This window comes from Tachyglossus aculeatus, chromosome 5, assembly GCF_015852505.1.
Source record: "Tachyglossus aculeatus isolate mTacAcu1 chromosome 5, mTacAcu1.pri, whole genome shotgun sequence".
NCBI classification, from domain to species: Eukaryota; Metazoa; Chordata; class Mammalia; order Monotremata; family Tachyglossidae; genus Tachyglossus; species Tachyglossus aculeatus.
In genome coordinates, this window is record NC_052070.1 from 22,534,737 (window position 1) to 22,551,373 (window position 16,637).

The following is a 16,637-nucleotide window of genomic DNA, read 5'->3' on the forward strand; positions in this document are numbered from 1 at the left end:
TGTGCTCATACCAACAGAAAATTATAATTGTATCTAAGCAGATACAATATAGAAAATCCAAAGTGTACCACAAAGATGGAACTTCAAGCAGTGTGGTCTAGTGGATAGAGCAAGCACCTGGGAGTCAGAAAGACCTGGGTTCTAATCCCGGCTCCACCACTCTGCTGTTTAACCTTGGACAAGTCACTTCACTTCTCTGGGCCCCAGTTCCCTCATCTATAAAATGGGGATTAAGACTGTGAGCCCCATGTGGGACTTGGACTTGTCCAACCTGATTACTTTGTTTTTACCCCAGAACTTAAAACAGCGTGTGACACGTAGAAAACGCCTAAGAGATATCACAAAAAAAGGTATCTAATCATATGCATCTGTAGCATACGTAGAAATATGTTACCCGAAAGACACTTATATGCATTAGACTGTTTACAAATGGCTCAAATTCAGCCTTCTTTAGGGGAGAACCTAGAGCATCATTAACATTAGTTGCCCACATTTATTTCAAATATGACAAATTACAACCAGTCCGACCTGTTTATTTTAGGTGGGCAGAATGTTACTATCCAACATCGTGCCCAGAGCCAACAAGTATTGGATACTGCAGAGTTTTCAAAGACTATTAAAGTGGCAGCATGGTGCCCTTCATCATGTCTTTTTTTCAAAGGACATGAAAATATCCTGTGGTAGAACTTAGGAACACTCGCTTTGCATGGTGAATGCTAATTCTGGCCAAAGCACTGTACTAAATATTGGGGTAGATACAAGATAATCAGGACCCACACGTGGCTTGCAGTTTCAAGTCTGAGGGAGAACAGATGTTGGATCCCCATTTTGCAGATGAGGGAATTGAGGCACAGAGAAGTTAAGTGACTTGCCGAAGGTCACACAGCAAGTAAGTGGCAGAGCTGGGGTCAATCCTTTGACTCCCTTCCACTGGGCCATGCTGTTTGGAGTTCCATCTTCGTGGAACATTGGATTTTCTAGGAAGCCTGCAATTGCAGTATTCCCATGGCCCATCTCGCTATAGGTTGTAAGAAAAACTGTCTCTAGGGAAACCTCTGATTAATCAGCTGTGAAATACCCATAAAGAAAAATAATCTCCTATTAAACACCTTGTAAAAATGCTTTCCAGAAAGGACAGCAAAAAAGCTTGACGGATTTATATCACAGTTTTTTTTCTGAAGAAATTTTAAGAACAGCAGAGAACTTGAGAAACAAGCATGTATGTTTCATCTAAGCAGCATAAATTACTCTGTCATCATGGCAGCATCGTTTTGAAATGTATAAAGTGGTGTGTTCTGATTTACAGATGATAAAACCCAGAGGTTAACTAAATTTTCAAAATTCGTCCAAGAACAGTGCAGCTAGGAATATAATCCATACTTCTCAGTCAGCCCATCAGCAGGCACCTATAATCTTAGACTGATTGTTGTCTTAAAAGGAGCACTATTTAGGAATGATTAATAATCTTAGTGACAGTTAAATCTTTTCATATATTTGATAGGACACAAACCTGCCATTTTTCTTTCTGTATGTACCAATGTGGATTTTGCCATGTCTTTGCTTAGTTTATGGCATCAGAGAACAACGTGTCTTAAGCATCTGTAAACTTTAACCTTAAAATGTAAGCTTTTATTTCACAAATGATAGTAAACTGTGGTAATTCGCTTAGTAACTGCTTGCTTTTTTAACCTGCTTTATAGTGTGAAAGTGTTTTTGCTGCCATCCTGAAGAGCTAACCATTTAAAATGATTGGTACTTATTCTACTGAAGTTGAGCCTGTTGAATTGCTAGTGCAGTGCAAAAGTTTAAAGGCATTATAAATTAGGGCAGTGCTATCCTACTAAGGTGTGGATCTGTTTGAGATGATTGCATTGAAAAGAAAATGAAAATCTGTACTACAAAGTGTGAACTTGGGCAAAACGTGGTAATTAGAACTATATTTAAAATGAGGAGCCTTGATTCATAATTCAGTTTGGCTCTAATTCTGTTTTTTGGTATTCATTCATTCTAGAACAAAATAGTTTATCAGATAATATAAACTGATCCTCAGGGACTCGGAATCCATGTGGATGTTCTCAACGACCTTTCAGTCTCCCGCTTCCTCTCAGTTGGTCAATCGGTGGTATTTATTGAATGCTTACTTTTTGCAGAGCACTATAGTGCTTGGGAGAAGAGTGCCATGCAGCAGAGTTTAGCAGACACATTCCCTGCCCATAACGAGCCTACGCTTTAGAGGGGGAGACAGACATATAAATAAGCAATTTGTAATACATAATTTTTGAGAAATGTACTAAAGTGGTGTCGATTGAGGGTGGGGTGACCATCAAATGCCCAAAGGTCACAGATCCAAGCACAGTCCTCAACTCCACTGACCTCACCATTCGCAACATGAACGCAGACTTTGTCTCATTTTCTCCAATTACTGGACAGTCTCTAACCCTACCAACTGTGAAATCATACTCTGACCACCACCTCCTCACGTGCCTTCTCCCATACACTCACCCCTCACAAAACTGTCCCACTGCCCCACGGACATCTCTGATCTCTTGATTTCCTCCAGTTATCCCAAGGCGACATGCCCTATTTGATCTCTTTCCTTCCCTGCGGTCTCATTTTTTAAAATTGGTATTGGTTAAAAACTTACTATAATCCAGGCACTTTGCTAAGCGCTGGGGTGGATACAAGCTAATCTGGTTGGGCCTAGTTCCGCAGTTCATGTACCACAAGGGGCTCTCAGTCTGAGTCCCCATTTTTCTGATAAGACTGAGCCCCCCTTTCCTCTGCTCCTCCTCCCATCCCTATTCCCCCAACTCCCTCCCTCCTGCTCTACCCCCATTCCCTCCGCCTTACCTCCTTCCCCTCCCCACAGCACCTGTATATATGTATGTACGTATTTATTACTGTATTTTATTTGTACATATTCTATTCATTTTATTTTGTTAATATGTTTTGTTTTATCGTCTGTCTACCCCTTCTAGACTGTGAGCCCACTGTTGGGTAGGGACCGTCTCTATATGTTGCCAACTTGGACTTCCCAAGCGCTTAGTACAGTGCTCTGCACACAGTAAGTGCTCAATAAATATGAATGAATGAATGAATACCCCCTTCCCTTCCCCACGGCACTTGTGCATACATGTACATATTTGTTATTTTATTAATTTTATTAATGATGTATATATGTCTATAATTTATTTATATTGATACATGTCTACTTGTTTTGTTTTGCTGTCTGTCACCCCCCTTCTAGACTGTGAACCCGTTGTTGTGTAGGGATTGTCTCTATTTGTTGCCAAACTGTACTTTCCAAGTGCTTGGGGAAGCAGTGTGGCTCAGTGGAAAGAGCACGGGCTTTGGAGTCAGAGGTCGTGGGTTCAAGTCCCGGCTCTGCCACTTGTCAGCTGTGAGACTTTGGGCAAGTCACTTAACTTCTCTGGGCCTCAGTTCCCTCATCTGTAAAATGGGGATGAAGACTGTGAGTCCCACGTGGGACAACCTGATTACCTTGTATCTACCCCAGCGCTTAGAACAGTGCTTTGCACATAGTAAGCACTTAACAAATACCAACATTATTATTATTACAGTGCTCTGCACACAGTAAGCGCTCAATAAATACGATTGAATGAATGAATAAGGTAGGTAACCTGAGGCACAGAGAAGTTAAGTAACTTTCCCAGGGTCACACAGTGGACAAATGGCAGAGCCACGACTAGAACCCAGGTTCTTCTGACTCCCAGGCTTGTGCTCTAACCACTTGGCCATGATGCTTCTCCTTTATCTTGGAGTTGGGCAGGGATCCAGAGAAGGATGGCCTAGTCCGTGGGTCTACCCACTGTCCCACCAGCACCTCCGAATTAGCACACCCAAACCAGAGCACCTTTTCATCCAAGCCCTCTCTTCCCCGTGCCTTTCCCATCACCATAGAAAACCCCATCATCCTCACAAGTGTGTAACCATGGCATTATTCTCGACTCATCTCTCTCATTCAATCTGCTTATTCAGTCTGTCACCAAATCCTGTCAGTTCTACCATCGCAGCATCCACCCCTCCTCTTGAATCCTTCTCTCCATCCAAATTTCTACCGCGTTGGTCCAAGCAGTTGTCATTTCCCACTTCAACTACTCACATCAGCCTCCTCACCGAACTCCCTACCTCCTGGCTCCCCTACTCCAGTTCTTACGTTCTGTCTTCTTGTTTTTTTTTAATGGTATTTAAGGGCTTACTATGTGCGAGGCACCATACTAAGCCCTGGGGTAGATGCAACTTAATCAGGTTGGCCCAGTCCAGGTCCTCCATGGGCCTCACAGTCTTAATCCCCATTTTACAGAAGAGGTAGCTGAGGCACAGAGAGGTTAAAGCGCCTTGCCCAAGGTCACACAGCAGCAAAGTGGAGGATCTGGAATTAGAACCCAGGTACTTCTGATTCCCAGGCCGGTGCCCTACCCACTGTCCACTAACTTCACTCTGCTACCCGGCTCATTTTTGTATAAAATCAACAAAATGTCTTATACTGTTCAGTCATCTCCGACCCATAGCGACACCATGGACGCATCTCCCCTAGAACGCCCCACCTGCATCTGCAGTTGTTCTGGTAGTGGATCCATAGAGTTTTCTGCGTAAAAATACAGGAGTGATTTACCATTGCCTCCTTCCGTGCAGTGAATTTGAGTCTCTGCTCTTGACTCTCTCCCACGCCGCTGCTGCCCTGCACAGGGGAGTCTTGACTTGCCGTAGATTGCCTTCCACTCGCTAGCCACTGGCCAAGCTGGGAATGGACTGGCCATGCCTCTGCTTGACTCTCCCTCCCGTAATCAAGACTGGTAGAGTACAGGAAACTCTCCAGGTGTGATCCTGAGAGGGGAGCACTTACGTATATATCTAATTTATTTTAACGTCTGCCTCTCACTCTGAACTGCAGGCTCCATCTGGACAGGGAACACGTCTACCAATTCTGTTGCATTGTAGTCTCCCAAGTGCTCAGTGCAGTGCTCTATATTCATTCATTCAATCGTATTGAGCGCTTACTGTGTACTAAGCTCTATACCCAGTAAGCACTCAGTAAGTACCATTGATTGACTACTGAGTGCTTACTGTGTGCAGAGCACTGTTTGCCCATCCATCTCCACATCAAAGGAGCAGCATTAGAGAAGCAGCGTGACTTAGTGGAAAGCACACTGGTTTGGGAGTCAGAGGACGTGGGTTCTAATCCCGGCTCCGCCACTTGTCTGCAGTGTGACCTTGGGCAAGCCACTTAATTTCTCTCTGCCTCAGTTACCTCATCTGTAAAATGGGGATTAAGAGTGTAAGCCCCACATGGGACAACCTGATTACCTTGTATCTACCCCAGGGCTTCGAACAGTGTTTGGCACATAGTAAGCATTTAACAAATGCCATAATTATTATTATTATTGTCGAACAGAAACTCCTTAGCATTTACTTTAAGGCAGTCAGTCAACTCTCCCGCCCCTACCTACTCTTGCTCCTTTCCCGCTACCACCCAGCCCACACAGTGTGTTCCTCTGAGGTGGCCAGAGAGGGGAAAAAAAGAACTACGATGATTTCAGCAGAAAGAGTTCTTCACCAATAAAGCCGTTGTGATGTGAGACATTCCGTTAATTGTTAGGCAGTTTTTCATTATGTTTGGCTCTATCTTCCTCTGACAGCCGTGTCCCAAACTTGAAAAATAGTTTCTACATTTCCATTGGCGACTGAATATCCTTCCTATCAAGCTGAGCAGATTTCTGCCTTTGCAGTGATGGAAAAACTCATCTCTGCTGGCTGAGAATTTTGGCTAGAATGCTTTTGGCTGCAGTTTTGTTAAGCATGTACTCTCAGAATTGTGATGAAACTTCATGCTGTACGGTTCAGTGTTCGGTTCAGGAGGAAGGCAGGGAATAAGATTTTCTGCATAGAATTTCTTAATTTAATATAAAAATATGAATCAACCAATTGTACTTACTGGGTACCGAGCACTGCACTAAGTGGGGAGAGTATAGTACAATAGAGTTGGTAGGCACAGTCCGTGCCTCCGTGGAGCTTACAGTCTAGCAGAGGGAGACAGACATTAAATTCTAGATAGGCGAAATAGCAGAATGTATGGATGTGGACAGAAGTGCTGTGGGGTGAATATCAAATGCTTAGGGGACAGACCTAAGTGCATAGGTAATGGATAAGGTAGTATGAGTTGGGGAAATGAGGACATGGTTGGGGAAAGCCTATTGAAGAAATTATTATTTTTTTGAAGGTGGGGAAAACAGTGGTGTGTCAGATATGCAGGGGAAGGGAATTCCAGGCTAGAGGGAAGATGAGGGCAAGGGGTTGGCAGTGGGATAGCCATGATTGAGGTAGAGCAGGTTGGTGTAAGAGGAGCGAAGTATGCAGGGTGCATTGTAGAAGGAGATAAGTAAGGTGGGGCGGAAGAACTGATGACTTTAAGGCTGATGATAAGGACTTGGTGTTTGATGCGGAGACGGATGGGTGGCCACTGGAGTTTTTTGAGGAGTGGGGAGATATGGACTGAATGTTTTTTTAGAAAAATGATCCAGGCAGAGGTCAGTTTGGAATGGAGTTGGGGGAGACGGGTGGCAAAGAGGTCAGCCAGGAGGCAGATGCAATGGTGTGCTTGGATGAGAGTGGTAGCAGTTTGGATGGAGAGGAAAGAGCAAGAGAACCCGGACACCGCTAGCTACTAAGCAAGTTTGGGTGCCCAAGGAACTGTGGTCAGGCTGCATGGTGATATCAATCAACCAACGGTATTTATTGAGTGCTTACTATGAGCAGAGCACTGTACTAAGTGCTTGGGAGAGTATGATGCAACAGTTAGCTTCAAGTTTGTTAGCTGAGTAATAGCTGATCTCTAGCACCCACAGAACTGGCCTGTGTGAAAGGTCCAGTTGCATTTTATCATCTCAGCATTTCTGGATCCTGCCGCAGGAAATCTGAAAGTCAGTGACAGACCACGCTTCCAGCTCAGGAGACTGCCGAGTCCTTGAGACGTCATTTAGAAACTGCTCTATCCTGATGACTCTTCCAGAAGCAGAAATACGCCTATATTAGAGCAAGGGATTTTGGACGGCTCTGCAGAGTCAGCATAGTATTATGGATTGACAATCAATCTCAAAGAGACAGGGTTCATTTCCAAGTCTGCTCCAGGGAAAGTATACAATTAAAGCTGAGGTGTTCGCGGGAGACAGAATTGAAAGCTGTTGTCAGTTTCTGGCCAATGTAGCAGAATTCACGAGTGACAAATAGAAGACTGGATTAAGAAGACCAACACGTTCTCTGAAAGACGATCAAAACCTATTGTGTCTCCAGATCAAGCAAATGGTCTTCAGAGTATGAGACCAGGAGCTCCCACAGGTGCCACATATAGCTTCTTGAGCAGTTCTGGTAAGCGCTTAGTAAGCGCTCAATAAATATGATTGAATGAATGAATGAATAAGAGGAGAGCTCCTGGAACCCAGCCAGTAGACTACCATCAAATGTCTGGGCTCTGCTGGGCAGGAAATTAATGACCAGAAGATGTGAGAGAGTTCAATAGAGGCTTCTTATTAAAATCACTGGGGCCAAACCCAATTCAGATAACTGGAAGCTTGGTTAGCTAAATCCTGTTTTGTTTGGTTGTTTTGGGCAGGTGGTGCTAAATGTCCCAGTTTTGTTCAGTTGTCTGTCCTTTCTTTTAATCCAAATAGTCCTTGATTTGGAAAACTGCAAGGCGTGAGTAACTGATAGTCTGATTTCCATTGTACTGAATGGCTAAAGCGTCCAAAATCAGGCCATCAATCCGAGTTGATGGTTGAGCACTCTACTAGTTAAAGGAAACAGGAGACTTGGTTTCTTTTCTCAACTATTGTGCATCATGATGAAGCAGGGCAAATACCAAAGGACATAGAAACATAAGTAACAGGCTTTTATAGCTAACTGCAAATACACAGAATTAGTCCGCAATTCCGTCGAATCCTGGAATAACTGAAGCCAGCTTCATGAGAATGAGTTTTGAGTGGTGTTTGAGAGGGAGAGAATCTAGTTTGAAAGGAGGAGGCCATTCTAGGCCTCTTGGGGCCTGAGTTTCCTCACCTCTAAAATAGGGATGAAATACTTACTTTCCCTCCCTCCTTAGATAGTGTGAGTCCCATGTTGGGCAGGGGCAGTGATGATCTGATCCGATCTTTACCCCAGTGCCTAGCACCTGAGAGGATTTAATAAATGCGGTAATGATTATGGGAAGCTGTGGGGCTGGAGAGCCGATCAGTGAACGGCCATAAAACCAATCAGGTGTTTCAGTTTTATTTGCCAGGCAATTTAGTGGTCCTGTAGGCATCTGAGAGTGAGAGAGATCATCAGAAGATAATTCTCATTGCCCAGTTAGGAATTGAAGTGGGAAGACTCTTCCAGGCTTGGGGGTGTCTTCTTCCTGTACTAGCCTGGTGACTGAAGGGAGAAAAGGAGGACGAGAAAGGTCCAAGAAATACCGTGGAGGCGGCATCAGGATTTAGGGTTTGATAGAACGTGGGAGTTGAAGACAGATGATCCCAAAATTATGAACCTGGTGATCGGAAGGATACTTCTGCCACTGACCAAAATGATTATAGTTGTCCTTCACGATAGACGCTATTGACAGTTAAATGGCTGACAAGGAGGTTGGCAGCCAACAGTCCTTTCCTTGCAAAGACTGTCCTTGGCTACTGTTGAATTTGCAGTTTGTATCCCTCGATTCTACCTCTCCAAATCATAATCTCCTGAAGTCTGTGTTCAAGGAGAGCCCCCTCCCTTCCCCCTTTCCCTGTTGCCATCATTGGGGGGTTCTGCCTGCCACCCTGAAGTACGTCCCGGAAGTCTGCTGCTAGTCCACCTAGTTTGAGGGTGTTTCCCACAATCTCTAAAGCTTTGGATCGGCCCTTCGTGTTTATTTATTTATTTATTTTACTTGTACATATCTATTCTATTTGTTTTATTTTGTTAGTACGTTTGGTTTTGTTCTCTGTCTCCCCATTTTAGACTGTGAGCCCAATGTTGGGTAGGGACTGTCTCTACATGTTGCCAATTTGTACTTCCCAAGCGCTTAGTACAGTGCTCTGCACATAGTAAGTGCTCAATAAATACGATTGATGATGATGATGATGATGATGATTGATGACAGTCTCCCCAGTTTCCTACCCCAACTGCCTAGGTGTTCTACTGTTGCTTGTTCATCCCGTATGAGTCACCTAGTGAAATTGTGGGTGATGAGCTATAACTTTCACTCTGACATTCCCAGAAGGCGAGATCTGTGTTCCTGTCTTACCATTTGATGTTTCTGAAACTTATAAGTGAGGGCATTTAGAGGGCAAATGAGAGCGTTTCTATTTTGCCTAAAGAGCTCTTTTCACATGTCGGGTCGCAAAGGCGCAAAGTTAGGTTAAGTTTCTCAGATGAGGTTCTTCCCACGAAACGTCGTCGATGCGCAGGCTGCAAGTACCCTGGTTTCTCAAGATTCTGTCTGATAACGCTAGTATCGTGGGCTTGCTAGTTCTTTCCATGAAGCAATGTTTGTTACCTTTTGACTCAAAAGGGGAAAAAAAAAATAATGGATTTTTGTGACTTTTTTTAAGGTTCTTTTTAAAAAAAAAAAACCTTTAAATGTAAATGGGTGGCATACAGTGGAAGGGATTGTAAAGCCCTGGTTTAGAGTGCATTTCCACAATTGCCTTTTAGCTGTCTTAATGCATTTTTCCCCTTGTGTCCCTTTGCTGCAAAAGTAGTCATTAGCTGTTAAAAGGGTTTTGAACCGGACCCCTTCCATTTGGGTTCAGAATACTTGCTTTCCCTTTTTCCAAGGTCTCCATTGAATAGCTTAAGTGTGTGTGTGGTTAAGGCTTATCTTAATGATAATACAAAATGTATAATGCTTTAAACTGTGTCCTTGTCCCTTTTTTCCATGAAAACTCCTGGAATAAGTTTACTGGCGGTAACTTTACACACTGCCGTCCCCTTTTAATCTGCATTCATCAGATTGTTCAATTTCTTTGCCATAATTCTTAGTTAAAAAAAATCCTTTAGTCGCTGTGTTTCAAATAAATGCTTAATACTATATTTAGGTAGTCAAGAAAATCGTGCTTTTCTAGAGGAAACCACTTTTTAAGAGTTTCTTTTTGCTTTCCGCCGGCTTTCCGTCATCTGTCTTTCATATCTTCAGCTGACAACTAAGATGGTAATTAATTATAGAAAAACCTGTGTTCTGACAAATCAAGTAGTGACATAAAGGAGATTAAAAAAAAATGAAAGCACTTTCCTTGAGTCCCGGTTAGTTTTACTAGATCTTGTTCACCTGTTGCTCCCATCCCTTTTGGTTTGAATTGGTGTTCGAATGGGGGAATTGCCGTTATGTGACTAACATTTTCCACTCCTTCAATACAGACCTCAGCATTACATCAATATGCCAGTCCAATTCAAACCCAAATCAGTGGGCCGATTCGAAGCTCTCTTAGTCGTACAAACAGACGGCGGCACAAGTCTCGGTATTCGACTGGTTGGTGAAGCTCTTGAAAAACAGTAGAGAGCGATGTTATTGTGTGTAAAGTAAATTATTAAGGTGTTATATTTGGTAAGCTCCTAACTTTTCTACACTACCGTGTTATTTGTAAGCCTTCTGTAAAGATAAATTAAGCTATATGTTTAATAACAGACTTCTGGTTTATTGTTCTAATATGAAGATCCTGACTTTGTATATTAAACAATCATGTTCCTAGCTTTGATACTGCACATTTAGTTTTTACAAGGGATAAAAGTGTTATATTTTTGCATTGGATTTGATTTGCCAAATGAAGATGTATTTATTTTAAAGTGGTATATCCAGAAATAAACTTAAATTTTCAGAGAACAGGACTTTTGTGTACAGTGTTGTAGAGAAAAGTGTAAAGTATAATAGTGCTTTATAAAAATAAAATGGTTTTAAGCTCAGGCTCGCTACCCCTCTCTCTTATCACCTTCTGCCATTCTAGAAATCACTTCTGTTGAAGAAATCACTTCTGTTTTCCCTCTACTTCATCCCGGGCTGGAAAAGTCTTTCTTTTTCCCCAAGGGTTGTTGTTGGAAGAGTAGACTAGAATAGAAAAACAATAATGGGTTGGGATAGGGCACTGACCCTACTTGTCAGTGGTTGGACAAGCCTCCCCTTCAGCGGCTCCACCCAGGAGAGTTATCCTGCAATTTTCCTGTTCATAATAGCTTTGAGCTTTGGGAGAGAATGGAAACGGCAACTCTCTAGTCTTTCCCCCTCTCTTTTAACAATTCCCAATTTTGGAAATAGCTAAAAATTCAAATTGTTTTTACTCAAAGCCATCATTGTAGAGAAAAAAGAATTTGTAGGGCCAAGAGGACAAAATCGAGCTGGTAGATGCTTTTTGGGGTCATGTGTTTTGTAGAGAAGCGGCATGTCCTAGCTCTGCCACTTGGCTGCTGTACGACTTAACTTCTCTGGGCCTCAGCTTCCTCATCTATAAAATGGGGATTTAATAGCGGTTCTGCCTCCCCATTAGGCTTTGAGCCTCATGTGCGGCAGGGACTACGCCTAACTGGATGATCTTGTGTATGCCCCAACACTTATAACAGTGCTTGGCCCATTGTACGCCCTTAACAAATCTCGCAGTTACTATTTTTTTTTGTTCCACATATACTCTGTTTTGTTTTTTGACTCTTGTTGTTGCTTTTCTCTTGGTTTCCAATGAAAGGGGAAAATATGCCCTGACATTACTAACCTACTCTTAGGGTCCTCGTAATGAGGGCTTATGAAATGGATGATGGGACAAGGGTGTTTGCTGCTGATGAGATCTTAGAGACCTTCTGTTCTGTGACCCCAAACTGCATCCATTCTCCCTAACAGCCTTTTCTTGATGGATGTTATTCGACACACGGGGAAGTGAGCAAGAGAGTGGGTATGGCTGTTCCAAAGTGAACCGGGACACTCTGCACCTCATGGTCAAACACTGTCTTGTGACTGCCCAAGTTAGCAAAGCGGAACTTGGAAGCGCGGGCTGGATACCGCCCCCGCAACCGAAACCGCTAAGTAGACATCCCAGGCCGTGAATACGGAAGGTGTCCCTCGCCTCCGTGCCAACCGAATAAGGTATGGAAGGGTGGGTTGGGGGGTACACACAGAGATTGGACAAGCAGAAACCGTAAGCCGTGAACAGCCTGGAAGGACTGAGGATAAATACCTGCCGTATTGGATAGCGGATCGAGAATTGCAACAGCCAGCTGTGTGTCGCCTCTGCCCGGAGCGTGAGATGCCCGCTTTGTCTGCACCAAGTGAGAGCCGTGGAATAGGTGAGTGTCCCTCTGAGTGCTCATGGATGTGGAAGCCAGGTGGTTCGCCACACGCGTGTAACGCATAAGTGGATTTCTCTTGAGAGGGAAGCATTTGTGGGCGAGAGCTAGATCCTTCGCCACGTGCGAGTCACACACAAGTGGATTTCCTCCCGATCGTGGGCAGGAGCTCGATGCTTCACCACAGGTGAGTAACACACAAGTGAATTCCTCCTGAGCGGGAAGCGTTCGTGGTTGGCAGCTAGGTGCTTCTCCGTGTGTAACACATAAGTGAATCCCTCCCGAGTGGGAAGTGTTTGTGGCTGGGGGCTAGCTCCCTCGCCAAGTGTATTCCTCCCAAGAGGGAAGTTAAATTTGCCACATGTGAATAACCAAAATAAGTGCATTCCTCCCGAAAGGGAAATTCAGTTCGCCATGTAGAATAAATTTCTCGTGGCCCAGCCCTTCTGACCCTGGTCTCGGTCTCGCTGGGTTGATCCTCGAATGCCTCCCCACACAATGGTTGATAATGGCTCAGGGCAAACCCTCGCCAAGCACCCATCCTGCTACCTTCCCCCTTTTAACCAGCTCATCCTAATTGGCAAAGGACTAGAAAAGACCCATCATTGTATTTTCATGAACAGAGTTTGCAGGGGATTCTCTCAGGCAAAACACTCAAATATAGCTTTGCTGTCAGCAGTCATCTTCTAACCAAAGGATAACCCCGTGCAGAAGACATGTCTAGCAAGTGTGGCAAATCCCCCCCATACAGTGCCACTCGGCAGATTCCTTGGCTTCCTTCGTTCCTGTGCACAAGCCACAGAGCTCTACTGGCGGAACTCCAGATCTGTCTGACCTCATTCACCTCAATTTCATCCTTACCTGCTTTAATTCTGCCCTCTTCTTTGCCTGGCAACATTATTTCTCCATCCCTATTGACCCTTCAAGGCCCTACTGAGAGCACACCTCCTCCAGGAGGCCTTCCCAGACTGAGCCCCTTCCTTCCTCTGCCCCTCGTCCCCCTCTCCATCCCCCCCATCTTAACCTCCTTCCCTTCCACACAGCACATGTATGTATGTATATATGTTTGTACATATTTATTACTCTATTTTACTTGTACATATCTATTCTATTTTATTTTGTTAGTATGTTTGGTTTTGTTCTCTGTCTCCCCCTTTTAGACTGTGAGCCCACTGCTGGGTAGGGACTGTCTCTATATGTTACTAACTTGTACTTCCCAAGCGGTTAGTACAGTGCTCTGCACACAGTAAGCACTCAATAAATACGATTGATGATGATGATGCTGATGACCCCTGCATGCCCAGTGCCTTCACCAGTTGTCCCACTGTTGGGTAGGGACCGTCCCTATATGTTGCCAACTTGGACTTCCCAAGTGCTTAGTACAGTGCTCCGCACACAGTAAGCGCTCAATAAATATGATTGATTGATTGATTGATAGAAGATACAAGGAGGATACTTGTATCTGTTTTGTTTTGTTCTGTCTCCCCCTTCTAGACTGTGAGCCCACTGTTGGGTAGGGACCGTCTCTATATGTTGCCAACTTGTACTTCCCAAGCGCTTAGTACAGTGCTCCGCATACAGTAAGCGCTCAATAAATACGATTGATTGATAGAAGATACAAGTAGGATACTTGTATCTGTTTTGTTTTGTTTTGTTGTCTGTCTCCCCCTTCTAGATTGTGAGCCCACTGTTGGGTAGGGACCGTCTCCATATGTTGCCAACGTGTACTTCCCAAGCACTTAGTACAGTGCTCCGCACACAGTAAGCGCTCAATAAATACGATTGATTGATTCCAGAAGTATAGCAATAATAATGACATTCGTTAAGCACTTACTATGTGCCAAGCACTGTTCTAAGCTCTGGAAACTTCCTCCTCAACCCCCACCCTTGTCTCCCTAATATCTTGTCCCTAGTGACTTTATTGAGAAAATTGAAACCCTCAGATGTGATCTCCCTAAAATCTCCCCTGCTGTTGTCCAGTCCCTCCCTCCACCTGCCCCTTCAATAATTTTCCAGTCTTTCCCAGCAGTATCTCTAGAGCTCCTGTCTCCTGTCAAAATCCGTCCCCTCCACCTCCAACCCCATCCTTTTGTACCTTATCAAAACGCTTGCACCCATCATTCCCTCCCTGACCACCATCTTCAATGGTTCACTGTCCAATGGCTTCTTCCCCACTGCTTTTAAACATGCCCATGTCTCCCTTGTGCTAAAAAAACCCAAAAACAACTTTCCCTTGACCCCAAGTCTCCCTCCAGTTATCACCCCATTTCTCTCCTACGATTCCTCTCCAAACTCTTTGAGCTAGTTGTCTAGACCAGCCGTCTCCACTTCCTCCTCCATTTTTCTCCTTGATCCCCCAGCCAAATCCGGTTTAAAGCCCCTTCACTGCCAAAATTGCCCCCTCAAAGGTCACCAATGATCTTGCCAAATCCAACGACCTCTATTCCATTCTAATCCTCTTCAACCTCTCAGCTGCCTTTGACACGGTTGACTGCCCCCCCCCCCCCCCACCCTTCTGGAAACATTATCCAACCTTGGCTTCACTGATAATGTCCTTTCCTGGTTTTCCTCTTTTCTCCCTGGCTGCTCATTCTCGGTCTCGTTCGTGGGCTCCTCCTCTGCCTCCCACCCCTTAACTCTGGGTGTCCCTCAAGGTTCAGTTCTGAGTCCCCCTTCTCCATCTACACCCACACCTTCGGAGAACTCATTCGCTCCCGTGGCTTCAGCCACCTCCTCTATGCAGATGATTCCCAAATCTACATCTCCTGCCACGATCTCCTTAACTGAAGATTCATATTTTCCCCTGCCTTCTACTTGTATGTCCCGCCAACACCTCCTACGTAACATGTCCTAAACAGAATTCCTCATATTCCCAACCAAAACCCTGTCCTCCTCCTGACTTTTTTTAATGGTATTTAAGTGCTTACTATGGGCCAGGCTGAGTGCTGGGGTGGGTAAAAGCTAATCAGGTTGGACGGAGTCCGTGTTCCACGTGGAACTCACAGTCTTGACCCCCGTTTTGCAGATGAGGAAACTGAGGTACAGAGAAGCTAAGTGACTTGCCCAAGGTCACACAGCGGTGGAGTAGGAATTAGAACCCAGGTCCATCTGTCTCCCAGGCCTGTGCTCTAGCCACTAGGCCACATTGCTTCTCTTTCCCATCACTGTAGACAACAACATCATCCTCCCTGTCTCACAAACCTATAACATTGGCTTTATCCTTAAGTCATCTCTGTCATTCAACCCTCGTATTCAATCTGTCATCAGAACCTGTTGATTCAACCTTCACAACATCGCTGAAATCTGCCTTCCTCCCCATCCAATCTGCTACCATGTTAATCCAAGCACTTATCCTATCCCGCCTTCATTACTGCATCAGCCTCTTTGCTTGAGGGATTGATTGGTTTGGTGTTATGGTCCCATTCTCATCAATCAATGGTATTTACTGGGCACTTACTGTGAGCACTGTACTAAGTGCTTGGGAGTTGGTAGACATGATCCCTGCTGACAGTGACAGTCTAGAGGGAGAGACAGACAATATAAATAAATTACAGATACATAAGTATCTGTGGGGCTCAGGGTGAGTAACTGGTCAGTCAGTGGGTATGGGCCCAAGTGCATAGATGACAATTAATTAATTAATGATGGTATTTGTTAAGCACTTACTATGTGCCAAGCATTGTTCTAAGCGCTGAGGGGGATACAAGGTAATCAGGTTGTCCCACGTGGGGCTCACAGTCTTAATCCCCATTTTACAGATGAGGGAATTGAGGCCCAGAGAAGTGACTTGCCCAAAGTCACACAGCTGACAAATGGCAGAGCCGGGATTAGAACCCATGACCTCAGACTCCACTGAGCCGTGAACACTCAGGAAGGGCCTCTTGGAGGAGATTTGATCTTTAATAACTTTGAAGTTGGGGGAGTGGTGGTCTGGTATATATGGAGGGGTAGGGAGTTTCAGCCCAGACAGAGGATGTGGGAAAGGGGTTGGCGGTGTGATAGGCGAGAAAGAGGCCCAATAAGTAAGCTGATGCTAGAGCGAAATGTGTGGGCTGGACTGTAATAGGCTATCACTAAGTTAAGATAGGATGGGTGAGCTGATTGAGTGGTTTAAACCAGGCGGTAAGGACTTTAAGTTTGATGCGGAGGTGAATGGGCAACCACTGGAGGTTCTTGAAGAGTGGGGAGATGAGGGCTGAGAGGTTTTGTAGAAAAATCATCTGGGCAGCAGAATGAAATATGGACCAGAGGGGAGAGACAAGTGGTGGGGAATCAATACCCACAGAGTTGGTGAGTCAGAGAAGCTGTGTGTAAACTGACAAGAACTTTGAGGGCCT

General features: G+C 44.6%; 1 protein-coding gene and 1 non-coding gene across 2 annotated transcripts in view; one reads left to right on the plus strand and one right to left on the minus strand.

The window, feature by feature from the left end:
* Positions 1-10,935, plus strand: part of CEP192 (centrosomal protein 192) — a 94,333-nt gene extending 83,398 nt beyond the window's left edge. The window contains 1 exon segment of the mRNA XM_038746216.1: positions 10,393-10,935. Coding sequence (XP_038602144.1) covers positions 10,393-10,531 — 139 coding nt within the window. The 3' untranslated portion in view covers positions 10,532-10,935.
* Positions 4,721-4,858, minus strand: LOC119929291. The gene has a single exon (XR_005451423.1). It is a non-coding gene; the product is annotated as a small nucleolar RNA SNORA7 (small nucleolar RNA).
* Positions 10,936-16,637: the final 5,702 nt, after the last annotated feature.